General features: G+C 27.2%; 1 protein-coding gene across 7 annotated transcripts in view; it reads left to right on the forward strand.

The window, feature by feature from the left end:
* Nucleotides 1-15066, forward strand: part of LOC105225863 (protein held out wings) — a 110158-nt gene extending 95092 nt beyond the window's left edge. For 2 of the 7 annotated variants that reach the window (XR_007421799.1, XR_007421800.1), the window contains exons 8-9: nucleotides 11158-11551; nucleotides 11621-15066. Coding sequence is in view for 3 of the 7 variants with exons in the window: in XM_049449160.1 (XP_049305117.1) it covers nucleotides 2359-2468 (110 nt within the window). In the remaining 4 variants the exon portion in view is untranslated. Of the gene's footprint in view, nucleotides 1-2358; nucleotides 3541-10211; nucleotides 10334-10359; nucleotides 10739-11157; nucleotides 11552-11620 lie in introns of those variants that run through there. The other 5 variants (XR_007421798.1, XR_007421801.1, XM_049449162.1 and 2 more) reach the window with 5 other exon arrangements.
* Nucleotides 15067-15376: the final 310 nt, after the last annotated feature.

Consider the following 15376-nt stretch of genomic DNA (forward strand, 5'->3'; position numbering starts at 1 on the left):
TTATATTGGAATTTGAAATGCTAGTATTGACTACAACACATATATTATTATACGCATAAGAGCTTTCACATTTATTAGGAATGTATTGAGCTTTGAGCCTACAATATGGCGTCGAATCATAAATGGTGCTAAAATTATTGATATTAAAAAGAGCTTTCACAAAAAGCTTTCTAAAGAGATTCGACAAACATACATTTAAACTTTTTGTTGAGCTTTCATAAATATTATTATTAAACATAGTTTTATACTTCTACAAGCGAAATTATTACCTTCTAGGTTATATTTAAGTATGTAACTATATTCAAACAATTTATGTGTCGTTAAGTACACACCTTTATATATATACAATATTCTATTTATTATGCCTACAAAAGCCATAAAATGTTTTTATTCGTCAGAAATAAACTGTATAAATCGTTTACAGCTCACCGATATCCGTCCAAATAATTAAGTTGCCTAGTCAAAGTTAATTACTACACAAAACAATATAAGCAACGGCATATAGGTTGAAATAAATACATTTAACAACACTTGAGGCTTGTTAGATGTGAAATTTAGAAGCTTTCACTTCACAATGGTATTACTCTGGTTGAGAGCTTTTAACGAGCTTTTCGTAGCAATTAGGGAGCGGTTCTCATCAAGCTTGTGCAGCCGAGCTGTCGGTTTGTGAGGCTCGTTGATTGTATGCATATTATTTTAGAGTACTGTAAGCGCATTATATTTAAACTTTCGTTGAGATTTTGTTTTTGTTTGAGATGAGATTTTTTATATACATTTTTTTTAAATTTCTTTTTAGTTTATTTCTAATTTGGCAAATTTTTTTATTATTTTTGTTTTACTTTTTTTAATGTATTGGTTATTTTTTAATTTATTTTTATTCATTTTTTTATATTTTTTTTAAATTTTTTAAATTTTTTATTTTTAGTTTTTTATGTTTTATTTTTATATTTTTTTTAAATTTTTTAAATTTTTTATTTTTAGTTTTTTATGTTTTATTTTTATTTTTCATTTTGTTCATATATTTTTTTTTATTTTTGTTTAAATATATTTTATATGTTTTATATAGATATATATCTATTTTTTTTAATAGACTTTTTATATATTGTTTTTAATTTAGTTTTTTTTTTTCGTTTTTGTAAGAATACGTCTGTAGGTCTATATTCAGATATTTAGTTTACTTTTCATATTTTTTTTATTTATTTTTTAGTGTTGTTAATTTTTTTTTAATTTAAATTTATTTTATACACATATATGTATATTATTTTGAATATGTTTTTAGTTTTTGTTTATATATTTTTTCATGTTGTATACATATATATTTAAATTTTTTTATTAATTTATTTTATTAGGTATTATTTTTTTTATTTTATTTTTTTTTTTATATGTACATATATTTTTTATTTAATTTTTTATTTTTGGTTTTAAGTTTTATTTATTTATTTTTTTGCTCTGGTGTTTTAATTATTATTATTTTTTTTTTTAATTTTTCTAATAATGCATCTGTAGGTCTATGTTCATTTAGTTAGCTGGTAAAGTTATTGCTAAAGTATATAAGATAAGCACTTCTTCGTAGCTTTTAAGCGCGGTCAATTAGAAATCACTTATTGGTTAAATTTGTAAGCTTAACAATAAACGAGATTTTTTTTTATTTTTTTTATCAAAAAATTAATTGTCACTCAAACACATACAACAAACAAACAAGCATATACGATTCATTCCAAAGAATATTAAAATATATATGCTATATACAATATGTATATATACAACACACATTACGAATTGGCTGCCGAAGCCTGCTATTGAACATTTTTTGTAAATTTTTAAATAAATTCTGCGATTCATAGAAGTTGTTAAAAGCAAAAGTGAGACTCAGCTCCCAGTCAAGGGCGTCAAACCAAGTGTATTCTTTTTTTAACAAATTCGAAAGCCTTAGAACCAACAAAGAAAGCAACAAGCGCCCAGTTAAAATGCATATATAATGTTTTTTTACAAATGAAATTGCAGCTTTTCGCTTTCACTCATTGCAATGTGTAGTTTTGTATGAAAAATGGTAGTATTTACGTTGTTTCCTTGTCTGCAAAGCGATTTTTTTTTGTAAACTATAGAATTTATTTTGTTATTGAGTATTTATGTAGTGCACAAATGATTGTATATTTTATTTACGTTTACCAGAATTTATTTTCTATCTAAATATCTAGCGTATACATGTACATACATGCGCATATGTATTGATTTACATATATACATATGTATAATAATGACGTTATGTGAAAAGTTATTATGAATTTATATAAACTATAATATAATATAATGCCCTTACCTATTAATCTTACTATGTATATATCGAATATATTTTAGTAGGCGCTCTTAAGCAGCAGCGACGTTTGGCTAACAGAGATCATCCATATCAGAGGGCAGCGGCTGCGGTCGGCGTCACAGCCAAGCCAGGCTTCATTGAGATACAGTAAATAACGGTTAAGCACTTAAACAAAAATTATAAAAAAGCTAAAATCGAAAGCAGTGAAATTACAACAACAAAAGTTAATGTTACAGTTTATCATATATTTGCGGCGCATGCATACATACAACAAAACTACATAAATAACGGTCTATGTACACGCACATGTATGCATGCCGGCGGCTCCATTAATATCTTTCGTTTATTTCATTTTTTTTTTTTTTTTTTTTTTTATAAGAAACTAAAGTAATCTCGTTTTTATACATAAATATTGTTTTTTTCTTTAAGTAAAAAAGTTGCAAATAAATTTTATATAATGTTTTTAAAAGCGAAACTCACAAGTAAGCTAAAATTTGCGGAAATTGCATTTTTCAAACATTTTGTTGCAATTAAAATAATAAAGTTTTAAATAAAAACATAATAATAATAATAAATTTTATGTAAAAAATAAATATTTAAATTTGCTAATTGCCTGCGCGAAGCTGTGACCAGCACGACTGCGTATAGCCCGCGCAATGTTAAGTAACTGGGCTGAATATTGAGTATAAAACAAACACACACACACTCACGCCAAACAAAAAAAATCAAAAAATCAAGCCTACGCCTCTGTCTACCGCAAAAAGCGCCGAGCTGTGTGAAATGAACTCTAGCGTTTAACACAAAAATGAATGATTTGCCCAGTTTGACAGCTCAACAGGTTAGTTTGTGTTCTACGATTGCCCCCTTTCTTAATTTTTCGCAAAATAATACACATACAAAATCCTCGTTTTTTTACAAATGCAACGCTGTGGAGGCAAAGCGAAAGCGCGCGTGTGCGTGCCAAATGAAAGTGAAACAATTAACGTATTTGTTGCTTAATAAATAGTAAATTTTTTTTCTAGTTTTTGCTGCAGTTTTTAATGCAATTATTTTGAGGTTAAATTATATGTAAATTGCAAATTTTTTTGGAAAAAGATTAAATTTCGGGAATAATTATGTCATGATTTTATTTAAATTTTACCACAAAAATGTAAAACTGGTTCAAACTACAGCTCTCAAAACAAAAAGATTTTAGAAACAAAAAAATTTTATAAAAAAAAATTATAAATGAAAAATTTTTATAAAAAAAAATTATAAAAAAAATTATAAAAACAATTTTATAAAAAAAATTTATAATATAGAAAAAAATTTTGTAAAAAAACAATTTAAAAAATTTGTTTTTAAAAAATTTTAATTTTTATATAATTTTAATTTTTATAATTTTTTTTTTAATTATAAAAAATAATAGATAAATAAAAAACCTGTCGCCGCTGTCGCTTTGCCTCCTCTAGCATGCCCTTCTCGTTTTTTATATGCAACAACAATTTTTTATTTCGTCTGAAAAAAGTTGTTGCTGCACATATTTCTTCAAAGTTGTGTTTTTGTTGTACGTATATGAAACTTTTCGCAAAGTCTAGTATTTTATATATGAGAATAATAAGGAGCGTAGCAGCCAAACTGCGTAAAAATGGTTAAATTGTTTGTATGTTGACTTGTGCCTTTGTGACGTGTCGAGAGATTTTCGCCATACATATGTAGATTTAAACCTAAGGTAAGCGTTACATTTAGGGAGCATAATAAAAAGTATATATATTAAAATGCATTATAAATGGAAATTACACAGGGACGTCGTCAAATGTCCATTACAAACATACATGCATACATATAAACCACGTGTGTGTATGCGTTTGTATTGTGCGGGGCCCATTATTAGGCACAGACGTGTGGCTCATTCTTTAGTTTGTACCTAAAACTTGTTTTCATTTTATATACACACATATATATATTTATATATAAATATATTTTATACATGTTTTTTTAGTGCATTCTAGTATGTTGTACGAGCAAATTTTCTTAGCTTTAAGCGATTTTGTATTTATAGTCGTATAAAAAAAGTATTTCAATTCAAATTGCCTGCAATAGTAACATACAGTTACCGTTAAACATACATACGTATATGTATATGCAATATATTTGTAAAAGAAACTTGAAAGCGCAGCATTTTGAAGCACAAATGCAACCGTGTTTTAAAAAGCAAAAACAAAATCCTTAATTATTTTTAAAACTTGTTATCAAAACTACAGTTATTTATTAGTTTATGCTTTATAACTTGAATTGTTTATTTTTTTCTACAAGTTTTACATTGTGTAACAAAGCAAAAGCTACAACTCATTTTAAATGTGAATTAAGTCTATACCTTTATAAATTATATACAATTATATATATTATTAACGCAAATTTTGTACACAATTTTCAAATATGCATAAAACAAACAAATAAAAATCAATAATTTAGTTGAATTGCAAAACAAAACGAAAAGTTTTTTCACTCAGCAACTCAGCAAGCGAAGAAAGAAAAAAAATTTCCAAAACATTTCAATATTAAACCAAGATTTGCATTAAAAAATTTCTTACTAAAAACACATATATCAAAAATAATTTTTATTGTGCAATAACAAGAAAAAAAAAATTAATAAAAATCATAGAATTTCAACAATCATACATTACTAATGAACAACTAATTGTCATATTATATACTCGAATAAACATTAGTGAATATCTAGTATGTAGTCAGTGTACTAAACTAGTCTGTAAGCGACTCATTATTAACATTGTAACCACTTTCGCCAACTACACGCGTGGCATACCACTAAATTAGACTATCTACTTACTAAAATGTTGACCCACACCAGTGCACCGCTAACCGTCTCGCACACACTCCTATTGATACGCTCGAAAATTACGAAAATTCTGCAATAAACTACCTTCCACGAAGCTCCCACACGAAGTTGTGTGCGTCCATTTGAAGCTACTTACGGAAGTGATGTCTACGAGGCCGCAAACGTTTTTAATATTGCCTGCTCGTACACCGTTGGACCCCGCGCAGCAATGTGGCGCCTAGGCTGCACCGCCAACCACCTTTAAAAACACCCACCCACATATAATGGTCACAAGCTGCCTGCTGCGTGGTAAAGAAAAAGCAATTGTTGCATCCACTTCCAACCCTCGCTCTCAGTTCACTTATTAACCACTCGTACTGCTAGTGGCAGTGCCAAGATTTGAGTTCTTAGTTATTGAATAGATTCCATGTCGTTAACACTTAGCGCTAAGCACGTATGTATCTCTATGTACATGTACAAATAATGCCTTAACCATATAAACATTTGTATCTCCATATATAGTATGATATGAATAATTTAACGATTTATTAACTTCTCTGCCAAATCTATGTGGTTGCGGTATTTATACAAGTAATCCTATGCATACATATATACATAAATATAAATAGAAAATAATATTTGTAATAAATATCTAAAAATACTTTAACATTGACTAATCGATGCGATAATATTTCGCTTTAGAATTAATCTCAATTACATATATATGTACTTTGTTAATTTGTAAGCTTGACTATGAGTCCCTCTTTTAATCTGCAACCCTCGTACTACATACGAAGAATACTCTCCATTCATGCATTATTTATTGCCTCTTTGCTTATCTGAAATAATTTTATTTGTTTGGAAGTGCTTGAGATAAGTCATTGAAGGCAGAAAATGCATCTCAGCGCACACATTTAACGTCACATTTATCCTCATTCATCTAAATATTCCCACATACATACATTTGCACTGTACGACCCTAAATCGTTGAAAAGGGTGCCGAAATTAACGCTAACCTCTTTTTTATATCACACATCGATAGCAATTGACATACATACACACACATGTGAAGGGAATTTACATATGTACATGCATATAGGATGTTCTAGGAACTTAAAATCAAAATTTGTATGCACTGTACAGTATTTACAGTGGTAAAATAAATAGAAAAAATAGTTTTGTAAGTAAAATATTACATATGTATATTCTATTTTTTACTATTTTATTCTTCAAAAGATTATAAAAAATTAAAAAATCAGACAAAATTAAAATTTAAAAAGTATTGCATAAATCTAAATTTTACTTTGTTATATTTTAATTTGTTATATTTTAATTTTTTTTAACTTTAATTTCGACTTTATTTTTTTTTAATTTGTTTACATTTTTTTAAATTTTTAAAACGTTTTAAATAATTATTTTTTTAATTTTTTATAATTTGAATTAAATTATTAATTAATTAAATCATATTGAATTTTTCAGTAATTTATTTTATACATAATTTAAATTTCTTAATTGACATTTCAAAACTAATTATGTTTTATTAAAAAATAAAGAATTTTATTTTATTTATTCTTAAAAAATTAAAAAAAAATTTAAAGTTAATAAAAAGTAAAAATTAAGAAGTATTCAATAAAAAATTTTCGCTTAATTTTTAATTTAAATATATTAGTTTTTAATTTTAATTCCCTTTAACCTTAATTATTTTTAATTTTTTTAAAATAATTTTTTAAAAACGTTTTAAATTATTATTTTATTTTTAATTTGTTTGAATTTCATTCAATTATTTATTCCATACATAATTAAAATTCCTTAACTAATTAAATTTGTTATTTTATTCATTCTTCAAAAAATTAGAAGAAATTAAAACAAAATTCCAATTTGATTTAAAAAATTTTTCAATTATTTTTTAATATAATTTATATTTTTTAATTTCAATTATGTCTTAATATTTTTATTAGTTTATTTTTTTTTAATAATTCTAGCAAATTTTTTTGGTTTGATTGTTAATTTTTATTAATGTTTTTTTTATGATTTTTTTTTTAATTTTTCTAATGTTTTTTTTTATACATAATCAAAGTTTCTAATGTAAAACTTATTTATTACGTTGGTATCTTTTTTAAATATTTTCTCAAGTTTTCAAATAATTTTTAATTTTTCAACTTTATATATAATTTAAATAATTAATAATTAAGTATGTATGTTTGTATCTAATAATTTTTCTGTTGAATAAAAGCCAATTATTTGGTGCAATTTCGCAACATCTTCCAATATATATAACTATACATTTTTTTTAAGTATATTTCAAAATTTTATTTCAAATCTTAATTTATTTAACTAAAATTTGTAACGAATTTAATTTTTGAATTTTTTCCATCAAATTTTTTTGCAAACAAAAAAATTCTTTTTCAATTGTTGAGTAAAGCTAAAATAAATATTTTTTTTTTAAGAATTCTAATTTTGAAATATCGATTACGTTTGTAAAAAAAAAAATAGTAATTTCAATTTTGAAATATCCATTACATTTATACAAAAACAAATTATTTAAAATAAAAAAATAATAGTTAATATATTAAAATTAAAAAAAAGTATTGGAAAGTGAAAGATTAAAAATAAGTATGTATTACCCCAATGTAGACATTTTTAAATGAAAAAACCGCACATCAGTCAAGAAATTTAAAGAAAATGTTTATTTCAAAACAATTTAATTTTTATCATTCTATTTTCATTTGTAAATTAATTGCATTATTGCGAATTATCTATTGTGTGTGTATGTATGTCTCGCACCTTATACGGTTACATGTCAAGCAACACCTATTGTTCTAAATGGAAACAAATATAATTAACTCAATATCAACTCAACTCTGCGCTAACCAACAACAATGAATGTTCACCATTCGCCATATGAAAATGTTACTCATACGCAGCGGTCGCTAGAAAGGGGACTGTGCGTTCATTAGTACTTAATATATGAATTTGAAAAGAATATCACATAACTACTTATTTATATATGAATATACATACAATATATATGTATAAAGTATACTATAAATATTATTGCTAAACCAAAAACAAAAACAAAAAAGAGACTAACCAAAGGCCAAGTTAACTAAAACAATTTAAACTTTCATGTTTTGTAAATTACTATTAATTCTCTTTGAACTTACTACGCATCGAGTAAAATATCTATAGTAAATTAATCAAACCAAAAATCAATAAAACTATTTAATTTAATATGTATAAATAACTTTTACCCTACAACAAGAGCAAGCAAGCAAGCTGTGCACCAAAAAGCCACAGAAGTAATGACAATAATTTGGAAAATAATCCACAAAAGTATCTAAATGTATTCAAAAGCGAAAACACTAATCGAAGAAATATGAATGTCAGTATTTATTAATACAAAATCTCATCCTGTATCTACACACACACACACACACACATGCATACATTGTAACTCATGTTTAAGCATACGAAACAAAAATAAAGAAAAAAAATTAATAAAACAGGTGTGTGAATTGTAATTAGTTAATGTTTAATTGACATGTCATCGATGTGGCAAGCATTGAAGTGTGAATAACTGTTTTCCATAAATGTATTTGTATTTGCATAAAAAAGCACAAAATAATGCACAGTTAGCTTGATGGATTACACGACTGTGTGTAATTAATTGATATGCGGCAGTTAAGCATTAGCTAATTACAGTTCATCAACGCCGACACATTAGCGTACACACACACTCACACCAACACATATTAATATTGCAACAAAAAGCATTTGTAAGTGCATTTAAGTGCGTTTCAACATTAAAATAATCACGACAAAAAAAAATAATGGAAAATTTCCTTCCGCATACATGAAGCAGATGCGCGCTTTAATTAAAAGGCGGTGGCATAAAATAAATAAAAAATGTAAATTTATAATTTTAGTGGCATAACTGCAATTTGCTAAAGTAAAAACATTATTTTTGCATGCCAAACTCCAGCTGCCGCCAAGACGAAGCTGCTTAACGTTTATTCATTAGCGTTTCGCTACGATTTGTCTGTCATAAATCTAGCAAATCGAAATTACCGTTAGAAGTTAACGCTTATGAGTGCGAAAAAGCAATGTAGCGTTAGAGAAGAACAACAACAACAATTTCTTTGTTAGTTTACAATGCCTATAAATGAATTTATAGGCTTCTTTGCCATTAAATTGGCTAGCGTGATTAGTAAATAGATTTTTATCATCACACCTCACTGAGTATTTGTTTAGGGCCGCATATTTATGTGCATAATAAATAAATACATATGTATATGCATGCCAGCGCGTTGTTTAGGGGCAATAACCGGCCTACGGTTTGGGCAGCTGATAATTGAACTTTATAAACAAGCGACTATATAACTATTGGTAGTAAAAGTCTTTTCGTATCATGCGTATGATACAGCATCGTCTCCGTAAGCTTCGCATATTTCATTGGCGGCATGTGTGGCATATTTTTTTTAACTCATTTTTGAGGAGCTGTAACTTTTTTTCAACTTCCCCGAATTTAATTTTCTTTTGTATAAATGAAGCTTATCTCACCTTTCCATCACTATACGGTATAACACAATATGATCTTTTGATAAAATACGAAAAGACTATTTCGACTACCCAATATATTCGTATACTGTCAATCCACAGTTGCTTTATTCTGCTACAAATTCAAATTTTGTGGCTCATTAAACATTGGAAATGAAAAACTAACGCGTTTTCATAATTATGTCTACGTCATTTATAAACAATATTGCGCATAATCGGATCGCTGTTACTATTTCTAGTATTTTTCAGCGCATTAAAGTCCATTTTCTTCGTTTTTAATAGCCGTTGAACGCACTTGAAAGCACTTACTTTGCCTAATTGCAAATTACTCACCACTCAACTATCCAAATCATTGAAATTTAACACATCAAACATGCAAATGTGTATTAATAACACTTTTGAAACTTAATTATGTAATTTATAAATAATATTTACTAACAATAACCACTAAAAATTCTTCTTGTTTTTCTCTTCTACTTTTTATTTATTTACATGCTAACCCATCCGGTGCCATGGTAGACGAAAATAACCCATTTAGACGCGATTGATTGATTAACTCGTTGCTACCACACACACACCTTCACAACTACTACCAACTATTAATACCTAAAAAAATATATAACAATTAACGAAGTAAAAAATAGTTGTCTTTCTCACCATTCGACAGATGTCTAAAGGCATGCAAAAAAATTTGCTATTGAAAGCGAGCCATATAATAAAATAATAAAAAAAATAATAATAAATTTGTGTAATTAAATTTATAATAATATTATAAAAATATTTAAAAAAATTGTACGATACAGTTATAAAAAAATTAAAAAAAAAATAATAATAATATTAAACTAAATAAAAAAATTAAATAATAATAATTCAAAATTATATTGAACGTTACAATCATGCCATAGAAAGCAATAACAACAAAAGCAGTAAAAAGGCGCAGAAATCAGAGCAAAAATAACGGCAGCGACGTGTGTTTACATGGTGGCCAAGCAAGCAGCAACGTCGCATTCAACAGTCCACAACTCGTTTGTGCAGCGGCCACTTAGTGGCAGGCGCTGATGTGCGCAAAAAACTAACAGCAACCGAGAAAGCCACTTTTAGCACGCCTAACGCGCTGAACTACAAACCAAGTGGCGTAGTAAAAAGAAAACAACAACTATAACAATAATTTATATCAAATAACAGCTACAACAACTAATCTTATAGGAAACGCTCTGACATAATAATCAACTATACGAGTATTGCTAACAAAATCAGCGTCATCATCCCACCACCACCACCACTACCATATACCGCACTATCACCTACTTACCAACTTTGTGACATTGTATGCATGCCAAGTGCATATGTATAAGTACAAATAATACCCTATATACCTACATACACAAATATATATATATATTTACCAATGCTGTATGCAACGATGGCTACTATAGTGAATAGTGTATACCTCACCTTCGTTTAGCTAACAACTGTGTATATACGCCGACGCCACTGTACATCCCCTACGATTACATACGCCTGCCACATAACGGCATAATGCATGCCAGTATTGGCAGAAAACATTCGAATGCTTCGTCGTCCGTATCCACCACGTCGGCATCCTCGTCATTTATGCCGGTGGGATGAATTGTGTTAATGAGTGTTGTACGACGAGCGTGTGTGTCAGCCGATGTGTCGAGCAGCAGCAGCAAGCAATCAGTCAACTGAACAAGCAGTCAATTAAGCCACCTAATATCATGTGTCTGCTTGCTTTCACCACACCACCACATCATATCACCAACATAGCATACCTTGCGGGACGTAATTGTGAGCGTATAGACGAGGTGGCATAACTGAATTTACGATGTAACCAACAAGTATGTATAAATGTGCAATTTTACTTTATTATTATTTTACTTTATTACATTTGTTCTTTCTTCCACCAGCAGTGTACTCACCACCAGCGTTGTGCAACAAAATATGATCTACTCTCACCTGATTCTTGCTGGATGCTGGTTTAATTTTAAGCTGCTTTTGACTGTTGGCGCTGAAATGGTCTCGTCGGGTTTTGTCTCCAACTCAGCAATTGCTAAATATTATTTTGTGCTGCTTAACAGTATATCAATTCTAACTAGAACTTACATCAATCAATCAAACTTAGAATTTTTTTTTAGTTCTTAACGCCTTAACGTAATACGTAGCTCGTTTAAAGTTCGAATTAGCAGCGCGCAAGCACGCGCAAACAAATGTATATTGAAAAGTAGAAACTTAAGCAGTACCACCCTGTATGCGGTGTACGGTAAACGCGAATCAGCGCAACATTGTAAGCCATAATTTTCTAACAACTCTAAGCTGCGAACAAAAATCATGTACTTCTCAAATCAGTAGACTCATGTGAATCTCAAAAAGTAAGCGGAATTTTCGTTTCTAAAAAATAACAGTTTTTCTTATATTATATAATTTTCTAAAAAAAAAATATTTTTAAGTAAAGCTTTTGTGGCAAAGCATTGTTTAAATATAATAATATTATTTAATATATGAGTAATGATAACCACCAGCTACAAATGCAACAAAAACAAAAAAACAAGAAGAAGAAAGAAAGCAAGCAAGCGTTATGCATATTATAGTCATTCTAGCCAATCAAGTTATAACACAGTTTATATAAAACATTTTTTAAGCATAAAAATTACATAAAATTTTTTTAAAAAGCAGTTATATATATGTATATATAACTAGCTTAACGGGAAATACAATTTTTTATAAAGAAAAACTATGGACAACTACAACAAGAAAAAAATCGATCATATGAAACAAGAAAAAAGCCATATTTAGTCTGTATAAGTATATAAATTAATTGTAGGCATAATTTATTTACAAATAACAGTTAAATATTATATTTTTTTGCAAATATAATTAATGATGTTATGGTTAAAAATCACCAATCAATCACTGTACGCACATTTGAAACAAAAAAAAAAAAAACAAAACAAAAAACAACAAACGCATCTACATTAATTACGTTTAACATTAATTAGGAATAATAATAATTAAAAAAAAAAAAACAAAAACAAAAAGTTGCAGTTAAACTTACATTACGTGAAATTATGTATTCAAGTTTTCATAAAATAGAAAAAAATAATAATAGGGAAAACAGAAAACGTGAAAAAAAACAATAATAATAAACAAAAAACCTGAAAATCAGCGCAATTCATGCTGTTTGTGTGGCCAAACTGGAGCTTTTTTGCTCCAAATTTCGTTTATGAATTTATATAAGCAACAAATACTAATAAAAAAGTTTGTCAAATACCGAAAATTCTAAATTGTTGTTATTAAATTAGTAATAATTACAACAACAAATGAATATGCTAAGCATAATATTGGAAGACATGCAGTTTACAGTTAACTTCAAGTTGCTGCAAAGCATGCTTTTAGGCTGGTGTTCTTGGCGTACATTGCATATATTTTTTTAATAGTTTGAAAAAGAGAAAAAAACGCAAAAAGTCTAGAATTCTGCTTAAAGAACTCGGAGCCTTTTCACGAAAATTATTAGCCTCTAGAACAATGCAAAATTTCATCATAATAGTAAAAACTTTTGACTACAACTTTTAGGTGCGTTTTCCATAATTTTAAAACTTGATAAAATGCTAAAAAAAATTACAAAATATCCATATTTAAATTTTTTGGACTGTGAATATTTCCTAAACTTTCAAAACTTGTTATAAAATATCAATATTTCAATTTTTTTGACTGTGAATATTTTCTATACTTTCGGAACTTGTTGTAAAATGCTAATAAAAATTACAAAATATCAATTTTTCAACTTTTTTTACTGTGATTGTTTTCTACACTTTCAAAACTTGTTGTAAAATGCTGATAAAAAAAGTTTTTCAATTTTTTTACTATGAATATTTTCGAAAACGACACTAAAACTTATAGAAAATAAAAAGAGTATTTAATAGTTTGTTTCAAATTTAAATAAATAGAGCTTAAAATAAAGTATTCAGCTCAAACATTGATTTTTTTAATATTTTTTCTAATTTATTTGTTTTTTAAACCTCGGAATTTTTTTTTAATTCGTGACGCGATTTCTTTAAAATAAACATTAATTTATTTTAATACAATTTGTTGAGATCAAATTTAAAATTTTTTTTTAATAAAATAAAAATTTATTTTAAATAAAATAATTTTGTTTTTTTTTTTTTAATTAAATTTTTTTTAAATAAATTTATTTGTTTTTTTTTAATAAATTTAATTTTTTTTAATAAATTTATTTTTTTTTAATAAATTTAATTTTCTTTATAAAATTACAACAGAAAGCAACTGTAACAGCAATCATTTTAAAATCTGCACGAAAGTGCTCACACTTGCGTTGAAAGCTCTGTGGCAATTTAAATTTACATGCACGCACTAATACAAATGCAGAAATTGTCAAAGTTACGAAAATTATAATTACTCCGGAGCAGATCCTTGCGAATTTGCAATTATTTTATGTAATGTAACCACAAGCGCTTGCCACAAAAGCATGGCAGACTGCACACTTCTAAATTCCCACAAGCAGCCGACATGCAACTGCACATAATACAGCAAATTAACGGAATTTTTCACGCAGCAGCCATTGCATATGTAATTGTAAACTTATTAATTAGCGAGTAAATGAAAATCGATTGTGCCTTTGAATACATTATATAACATATGTACATGCTGAGAAACACAACTACTTAAATGCAGACACACTCACAGAGAAATATATATACATACATATGTATGTATATTGATTGTGTAATGTGCAAAATGTGAGTGAGAACGGCGCAAAATATATTATTAGGTCATAATTGAAACAGCATTGCATACATACATGCATGCATATGTATCAAACTAACGGTAACTGCATTGCCGTTAAACCGCTAATTTACTTTGCGCATTTTTTCGCGCGCAAATATCATGAATTCTTTGCTTGATTATTGTGCAGTAAAGCGTTTTATTGTGCAACAAGCAATGCAGTTACAAATAACGGTAATAATTATAATAATATTTAATATATAATAGTTAAATCGTATGCGTAAATCTATTGTAATTGGCTACCACACCCACACACACACAAACTTGTTAGTTTAAAGCGTTTGCAATTAGTAGTAATTTAATGAAAATTATAACGGTAGCAAAATGTCGAATGAAGCGTTATAATTAAACGCTAATGATAATGATAATAATAATATTAATTAAATATACTCAATAAAGTGCAATTAAAAACTATCATATTAATATAATTCTAATGCAATAAGAAAAATTGCAAACAAAATTACTTAAAAAGCATAAAAATGCTGCAAAAATTAAAAAATAAAAATTCTGCAAAATTAAAAAATAAAAATTCTGCAAAATTAAAAAAAAAAAATATTCTGCAAAAAAATAAAAAAATTAAAAAAATAATTAAATAAAAAAAATTAAAAAAAGAAAAAAATATATTTTGCATTAAAACTAAAAGTTTACATTTACAAACGGTTACTTTTTGTGAAGTGTAAATATTTCTAGGTTAAGTTATGAAAAGCTGGCGCGCAGAAATTTTGAAATAATAACCACTTCCCTACCCCTCTAGTGTTAAGCCATTGCGTTTTCATTTGAAAATAAATAGTTTTTTGTAATATAACACATACATACATACATACGTTGACGTCCACATTTAAATGAAATGAAAACACTATCGC

The sequence above is a fragment of the Bactrocera dorsalis genome, chromosome 2 (assembly GCF_023373825.1).
Source record: "Bactrocera dorsalis isolate Fly_Bdor chromosome 2, ASM2337382v1, whole genome shotgun sequence".
Lineage (NCBI taxonomy): Eukaryota > Metazoa > Arthropoda > Insecta > Diptera > Tephritidae > Bactrocera > Bactrocera dorsalis.